The following is a 7,971-nucleotide window of genomic DNA, read 5'->3' on the forward strand; positions in this document are numbered from 1 at the left end:
GGCTGCCCGGGCCGGGCCCCTCCCGACCCCCTTGGTGACGCTGCGGCCGGGCGCGGGGCCGCAGGGCCGAGGCAGGCGCCGAGCGCGGCCACCCGGCTGGCGGCCCTGAGGCGAACGGGGGCGGCGCTGAGGCGCTTCGCGGCCCGGCGGCGCCCGCCCCTCCCCCACACAGACCGAAGGGGGCGTGCCCTGGGGCGGGGCTTGGCCAGGACACACCCTCGCTCCGCCCCCGCCCGCGCCGGCGGCTCAACTCCGGGCTCGCGCTCAGTCGTCCCCGCTGCCGCCGCCGGGCTCTGCCTCAGCGCCGGGAGCTGCGCCCGTGAGTGCCGGGCCGGGCTGGGCCGCCTCGGGGCGGGGGGCCGAGCGCCCGGGGCTCTGCCGTGGTTCGGGGGGAGCGCTGAGGGGCCGGGCGCCCGCGGCCCGTGTGGGGCGGGGTGCCCGCACCCTCTGTGGGGGCGCGCGTTAAGGTGGGATGGCCGCGTCCCGGGTGGGGGTGAGGGGTAGGGCGCGGGGCTGGGCTCCCGGGACCTTTCCGGTGCCGGGGGCGGGGCTACGGGGCAGGATGCCGGGGCCCCGGTGTTAGGGTGGGGGTGGGACAGCTGCCGCCTGGGTCCTGTTGCCGGTTGGGCTGGGGGATGGAGCGGGGAGGATGCTGGGCTGGGAGCCGGGCTGCCCGGCGGTGACCGCTGGCAGGGAGGGTCTGGGATGCGTGGGGCTTGCCCCTTGCGGGGAGGGGAGTGGGTGCTCCAGCCCCACCCGGGAGAGGAGGCAGAGCTGGGGCACTGGTTTGGGGTGGGAGTGAGGGTCTGGGCTCTCGGGTCACTTGCAAGGGGGGAGGCCAAATGTCTGGGTTAATCTCCAGCATCTTTGCTGAATCATTGTGATCCTGGGGAGAGTTCTTCCACCATGAGCTCTCTGGCTCCTCTGTGATGGAAACCAGCCCTTCCCGGCTCCTGCTGCAAGCCTTGGGCCCCTCTCTGGCCTGGGCTCGCAGGAAGGATTTCTGCCCCTGTCTTGCTGTTGCTCCTTGGTCCGTGCACATGCCCAGCCCTGTTGGTGTGTGCAGGGAGGCTCAGTGTTTCTGACACCTGCCCTCCTCGAGAGCGGTTTGGAGACACATTTCCACACACAGACAACTACCAGTTAGTTTCACAGATGCAACAGACACGGGTAAAACCCAACTGTTGTCATGGGTGCTGAAGGCCTGGGTGCCTGGGGTTCTTTCAGCAGCACAGGGCCAGCAGGACCAGGCTAGATACAAGTGTCTTCTTTTGGCTCTCGTGAGAGGAGGGCCGAAGTAATATCGTGATGTGGGCATTTCAAACTAGTAGCAGTTAAAATAGAAGTTTGGAATCTGAACTTAAACCAGGAAGTTGTAGAGCTCCTCAGGGGAGGGAAGGAAACTTAAGGAGCTTGGAATTTGTAGTGAAGTAATTAGATATAAAGAATTGAAAATGCTGAGTGACTAGCATGAGCGTTTTTCCCTCCTGCCTGAGGTGAAAACTAAGTATTCGTGAAAAGCAAGAACTAAGTTAATTTTTAATAAACTGTTTTAGTCATTATAAACTGTGTAGAAGGTGATGGATGCTTTCTTTAGTGAAGCTGATCTGCTGAATTACCAGAAGATCCGGTAACGGGTTGTTTTAAGAGCTTGCCTCCTTGCTCCCTTTGTTAGGGTAGCATGGTGCTGGATCCTCATGGATTTTCTCTGCAGACTATTGTCTTGCTGTACAGTTTGGTGGAGTGCAGTCATCACTGGTGCTAGCTTAGTTTTTGTCAGTTCAGGTGAGTCACCAATAATAATTTACAATAAAAAATGTCCGTTAAAGACTGGTGCTACAAGTAAATCCTTTAATTCTTTTATTGGAAAAACTAGATGAAAAACATTCAGAGCAAATCAGGTGATGTGTGCCTTTGGACTTTTAACTGTTCTGCTCCTCCTTCAAGCAACTGCATGTGATACCAATGCAGTGGTTTTCTCCAGGTGCAGTGTGTCACCTGTGGCCTTGACGAAATGCAGTGCACGTGGTCCCAGCGGTGTAAATGCTTGGCAGTGCTGCTGGCATCCCCTGGGCCTGTCCTGAGCCCATGTGTGTGTGTCTGTGTTTCCACAGATGCAGATGTTCAGCTGACTCTCATTTGCTTTCTCTGAATTTCGGCTTGCAGAATGGTTAGCAGCTCTGTTCTGGGAGAAGCCCTGCTAAAGTTAATGGGACTACCTGTTGCAGTAGTATTGTTGGTAAATAGCCTTGTAATCCTCTGAGTCATAATATATGAAGTAAGAGTGAGCATTTTATAAATGCAGGTATCCAGTTTGGTGCATGAAGTATAAAATGATGACTCGAGTGCTCTTCTTCAAAGGTACTCGTTTCTCATTGTGCCTTTCTAGTTTTGGATGTGCTTGGTGCTGGGCTATGGCCGCAACTGTGATGACCATGTTAATGCTGTATATCTTCTCCCTGCTCGCAGAAGCAGCTTAACGAAAGCAGGACTGTGGTTTGACACAATCAGTGCACTTCTGCTCTCACCAAAGAATGACATCCTGTTTGGTTTAAATGGTGTCAGCAGTTTGTCTGGCTGAATTTCATCTTAAATGAGTATTTTTTCTGGTTATTAAAGGCAGGCTGTCTTGGGATATGGCTGCATGTTGTCTGTTATCTGCTGTCTGGACACAAGTAGCCACATTAGCGAGGCTGTCCCTGGGTGCAGTATGTTGTTGTGTGACGCAGGACGAGAATTGGCTTCAGGCTGCCCGTCCCGGGGTATGGATGGAGTGAGTGTCTGCCCACCCCCACCGATGCATCACTGTATTTCATTCAGGAAGAAATTAAAGCATTGTTGAAAGGGTGTGCATCTTGAAGGGCGTACGTCCCCACCCTTGTTGTGATGTGGTTTGCTAGTCCTTATCTTGGGTTCTACCTGAACAGAGCTGTTTTTGCCTGTGAAGCTGCCTAGAAATTCAGAGCTCCCAGGCTGATGAGGGAAGCAGTTGGTAGTTGTGATCACAGTCAGGCATTTTAGGATGGCCTCCTGATATCATCCCTTTGCATTGTGCATCTTGCTCCAGCACTGGCTTTGCCAGGGAAGTTTGTGCATGCCTAGTGATTCTGGGTCCTTACACAAAGGTCAGCGAGACTTCTCGATGGCACTTATATGTTGAGGTCTGGGTTTGTTTCAGCTAATTGCTCTCGTAAATTATTCACTCCGGTGTTACATAGCAGTGCTCTGATCAAAGATTAGTTCATGCCCTCATACAGACAGGCAGTGTCATCTGTTTCTTTCCCTGATAAAGTCTTGATTTATCTATGGTGTGGACTTAGATATTGACCAAAATAACATCGTATCTGTCCACCAGTTTAAATAACTCTGATGGACATCTGTCTGTCTTTGAAATATTCTGAATGTATAATTCCAGTTAATTTTATTAAGACTGCAAATCTCTTCTATCGTGATTACCAGTTAAGTTTCTGTCTGGCTGCATCATTCCACTTTCAAGTGAATGTTTTCCTTGAATATCAGAAACCTGTACCTGTCTCTGCTATAGTTTTAATGCATCTGCATGTTACACTGGTGTTGTACTTGACCACAATAACACGTATAAGTGCTGGAATTTGGAAGGTCTGGGCTGTTGATAAAAGTTAATGAGCTGTACTTGAATGACAGTTCCAAATAAAGAAAACCTGAATGAATTCACTTCTTGATTTGTGAGCAGTTAAACAAAATAATTACAGAGGTTGGCAAAAGAGCTGGCATTCCAGGTTTATCTGCTGTCGGGGGGGGGGGATGTGCTTTAATGTACTTTCTTGAGGCATACTCTGTCCCTAATTTGTAAAAATAGGATCCTGGTATGACTAGTTCTGTATCTTAGTATTCCTTAATCTTCTGTTGTCTGACTTCATGATTTTTGTGTACTGATTTTGTTTTTTCTATTCTTTAATACATCCGAGATGCAGCTGAGGCTGTGCTTGTGCTGCCGGCCCCCGAAGGCCTGACCTGCTCGACGCTGTTGTGCCCAGGCTGTGGGTTTGGGCAGGGTAGCAGAGCCCAGAGAGGTGGGATGTGCTGCCTTGTTCTGTGGTGAATGAGACCGACCTCATTTGCTAGGAATGAGAAGGGCAAGTAACCTTTTTGGTTGGGAGTTAATTGTGAATCTTCAGTTGTTTTGGAGTGTAGGGCTCTGGCTCAGCTACATCTTCATGCTGCTTTTAGCTGGGTGACTGTGTGTTGAAGTTTGCTAGTAAAGAGGATGGGAGCAGAAGTCTTGGTAACTGTGTGGTCTTTAAGATGTAAAAATAAACAAAGCTGAGAAGCTGTACCCTACTTAAAACAGACTGACCTAAATTTTCAGCAATTCTAGAAGAGAGGCAGGCTCTGGGTAGCGATAAAGGCTTACTGATGACTGGCTTCCTGGTCCATGCATCGCCTGACATGGTCGACAGGCCATCTTTGGAAAAATCTCCACTGGTGTCTGGGGTCATTGCTTCCCCCCTTGAGTTGCACAACCCGGGCTGTGGATTTCCCTTGCTGCACTTGTGTGGAGAGAATCCTCTTGTTACGCAAGTCAGCAGTTCAGCATCTTCTGGGAAGTTAGGGCATGAACCACTTCTCAAATTGCTTTTGTTGGAGCATTGTTGAAAACATGTTTGATGTCCTCTGGCTTGTCCCTAAAGAGATTTCTTTCAAGAGTGTGTATGTGTCTGAAGTCCATTCGTACTCTTTGTCTGTAGATTAATGTTCTTGCTATCAATTGCAGTTCTCCACTACTGAATTATTAATTCCGCAGTGAGATTTTTTTTTTCTTCTTACTGTTCATTGACTTTCATGCTTGATTTATTCTTCTGTGCAGTTTGAAACTGGAGCATGGGAATTTTGACTAATATTAACGGATCACATGTATGACCTCAATGGTGGCTAAATAAACTTCTTTTTTTAATTGGGAAAAGGACATCAGTCTTTCAAAGTACTCACAGTTTCCCCGGTGAAAGGTGGTCCATTTGTGAATGTATGTTATCCAGAGAGGCACATTGCTTGTTATTTAACAAAACTGGGATGGTCAGACAGCTGGTGGAGTGATTACCCATGTGCTCCAGAGGCAGTCCTCTGGGTAGAGTGAAGGGAGAAGGAGGGAAAGGCTCGTTTGTAGATTCTCCTGCTAATGTGGCTTTGTAGCTGAATGCTCTGCTGGCAGAGAGCCTGCCTTTGATTAGAAAGCATTCCCCTTGGTTGTTCTTGTAGGTACTGATGGTCTGCCATGTTTTGTTCTTTGTTTTGTGTTTTTGTGTGTGCTTTTTCCTGCAGGGAGATAATAAGAGGTGAATTACGTATCCTTTCAGCAGCCTTCTGTTAAACTTGGAATACCACAGTTCAAGCAATTGAACAGATGGATAATGGAGACTGGGGATATATGGTAAGTGTGTGCTGTGCGGTACAACTGGGCTTTCAAGATTCTGCGGTAAGAATCCTTCCAGATCTGTCTTGTGTATATCCAGAGCTTCAGTCATGTGGGAAGAAAAAACTGTGTGTGTTATATTCTCTGGAGTGCTTCACCTCACATGCTATTTGTGGGGAGAGCTCAGATTCATATTTCCTAGGTACCATCAGTGAGTACTTAACTGACACTTTAAGCTCACTGTTACCATTTTCCTAACACACGAAGGCTGAAAGTAGTTTGTGCTTCCTGCATATAATTTTAAAGACTTTGTCATTTTATTTATAAAGAGAAATATTTTTCCTTGTAAACCCTGTCTCAAACTAGCCAAACACATCTTATTTTTCTCCTCTCCTCTTTCTCTAAACATTCTGCTGCCATGCATATGTCTGTCTTCTCTGGCTGGCCTCAGTCCTTGTTGTTAGGGTTGGTGGCCAGATGGGATTTGTTCCTTTCTCTCTTCCTTCCTCATGTGCTGTCTGGAAGCTGATGCAGACTGGTTTGTGCTCTGCACCCTTCTTCTATGCAGCATGCTAATTTGCTAATAAATATTTCTTTTTAGAGTTAAAAGCTGAAAGTTCTTTTTTGTTTGCTTGTTTTAATGATGCCTCTTAACCAGTGCATGGATTATTTTGATTGTGAGCTCTTGGTCCTCTGTCCAAACTTGAGCTGTCATCCTCTTTCAAGGGAGAGAGAGCGGCTTAACACTTGTTCAGCTGATTTTTTTTCTTTCTTTTTTTTTTTTTGTTCTAGAATGAGAAACAGATTGTGAAAGTAAGAAGCACTGTTGGGCCTCATTCAGACTAACTTGTTCTTCGGGAAATCTCTCTGTTCTCATTTCCCCATCTGTAGACTAGGAAAAAAACTTGTTGCCCAAATGCAAAACTTACTTCTGTGACAGTAGCTCAGTTGTTAAGATTTCTAAAGCATTCTGGAAATGCACGTTCTGAATGTTAAGTATCATCCTGTCTAGTTGCCAGTTGTGCCTTGTTGCTAGGTGGCTTGGATTTGGTTGGGTTTAAACACCACTTAAAGGCTTCGAATGGGAGAAGTGTGATTCTCTCCAGAGCCTGCAGTTTGCAAATAGTACTTGCCACTTGTGTCAGCGAGGTGATTGAATCTTCTTGTGGTGGCTTGATACACTCTGCAATTTCTCTCTTTCTAGATGACTGATCCAGTCACGCTAAATGTGGGTGGACACATGTATACGACATCCCTTACAACTCTAACGAGATATCCTGACTCAATGCTTGGGGCCATGTTCAGGGGAGACTTCCCCACTGCCAGGGACTCTCAGGGCAATTACTTTATTGACAGAGATGGACCACTTTTCCGTTATGTTCTTAACTTTTTAAGGACCTCAGAGCTCACTTTGCCACTGGACTTCAAGGAGTTTGACCTACTTCGGAAGGAAGCGGACTTCTATCAGATTGAACCGCTAATTCAGTGTCTTAATGACCCCAAGCCGCTGTATTCCGTGGATACCTTTGAGGAGGTGGTGGAGCTGTCCAGCACCCGGAAGCTTTCCAAGTACTCCAACCCGGTGGCTGTAATCATCACGCAGCTCACTATCACGACGAAAGTCCATTCGTTACTGGAAGGCATTTCAAACCACTTCACAAAGTGGAATAAGCATATGATGGACACCAGGGACTGCCAGGTTTCCTTCACGTTTGGACCATGCGATTACCACCAAGAAGTGTCGCTCAGAGTCCATCTGATGGAGTACATCACAAAGCAAGGCTTCACGATCAGGAATACCAGAGTTCATCATATGAGTGAGCGTGCCAATGAAAACACAGTGGAGCATAACTGGACTTTCTGTAGACTGGCACGGAAAACAGATGACTGATTCTGACTTCACGGGAGCCGCTTCAGTGATTTGCAACTTAATTGGACAGTAAACCCGAGAGAGTCTGGATTTTGACTAAAGCAACAATGTGGGCTTTTTTTATACGACTATTTATTGTTTATCAGTAAGGACTGGAGGAGTTTCGTTCTCTAGCAACTCTGTCCTTTTTTCCTGTTCAGAAAAAAAACATGCATGTGCCTGTTAAGACACCTTTTTGTTTGAAAGAGGGAGTCCGAAGAATTAGTACAATAGGGTATTTTGTGTCATTAACACAATTCTCTGACGCAACTTAAAGTGCTAAAATTACCTCTGTTTAAACGGTTTCTAATCCATCTAATGCTACGATACTGGGAGCAAGAAACAAACAGAATTTAAGATGCAGTTGGGGGAAAGCTGCTATCATGTAGACTAATTTAGTTTCTAAATCAATAAACAGTATTGTAATATTCTAGGAAAACAAATCCCACCCTTTAAAAGTACTTGATAAGTACAGTTTCTTACAGTTATGACAACTGTTTCTTTCTATGCATATAAATCAAGCAACCAAATATTATCTGTAGCCATGGAAATATGATTAGAAATATTTATATTGGATTCTAAATGCAAAATGTCCCTGTGGTAGAATTCATATTTTTAATGCCTGGTGCAATATTATTCCCAAGTGTAATGCCTGCCAGCAAGAAGCTAATAA

At 46.9% G+C, this 7,971-nt stretch overlaps 1 protein-coding gene across 2 annotated transcripts; it reads left to right on the plus strand.

Moving 5' to 3' along the window:
- The first annotated feature begins 291 nt into the window (after window positions 1-291).
- On the plus strand, window positions 292-7,963 carry KCTD6 (potassium channel tetramerization domain containing 6). 2 transcript variants are annotated; one of them, XM_059823320.1, is made up of 3 exons: window positions 292-319; window positions 5,299-5,407; window positions 6,594-7,963. In XM_059823320.1, the coding sequence occupies exons 2-3, from the start codon at window positions 5,381-5,383 to the stop codon at window positions 7,278-7,280; spliced, it is 714 nt and encodes a 237-aa protein (XP_059679303.1). In that variant the 5' UTR covers window positions 292-319; window positions 5,299-5,380; the 3' UTR covers window positions 7,281-7,963. The 2 variants fall into 2 exon arrangements, with proteins under 2 accessions (XP_059679303.1, XP_009814046.1); XM_009815744.2 differs by lacking the exon at window positions 292-319 and having other exon boundaries at window positions 5,244-5,407.
- Window positions 7,964-7,971: the final 8 nt, after the last annotated feature.

The sequence above is a fragment of the Gavia stellata genome, chromosome 12 (assembly GCF_030936135.1).
Source record: "Gavia stellata isolate bGavSte3 chromosome 12, bGavSte3.hap2, whole genome shotgun sequence".
NCBI classification, from domain to species: Eukaryota; Metazoa; Chordata; class Aves; order Gaviiformes; family Gaviidae; genus Gavia; species Gavia stellata.

What these genes read in the sequence shown, in the direction of transcription:
- KCTD6 (XM_059823320.1), top strand. Translation starts at nt 5,381, where the DNA reads ATGGATAATGGAGACTGGGGATATATG. An exon ending in ATGGAGACTGGGGATATATG is followed by an intron (nt 5,408 to 6,593) that starts GTAAGTGTGTGC and finishes CTCTCTTTCTAG; the next exon opens with ATGACTGATCCAGTCACGCT.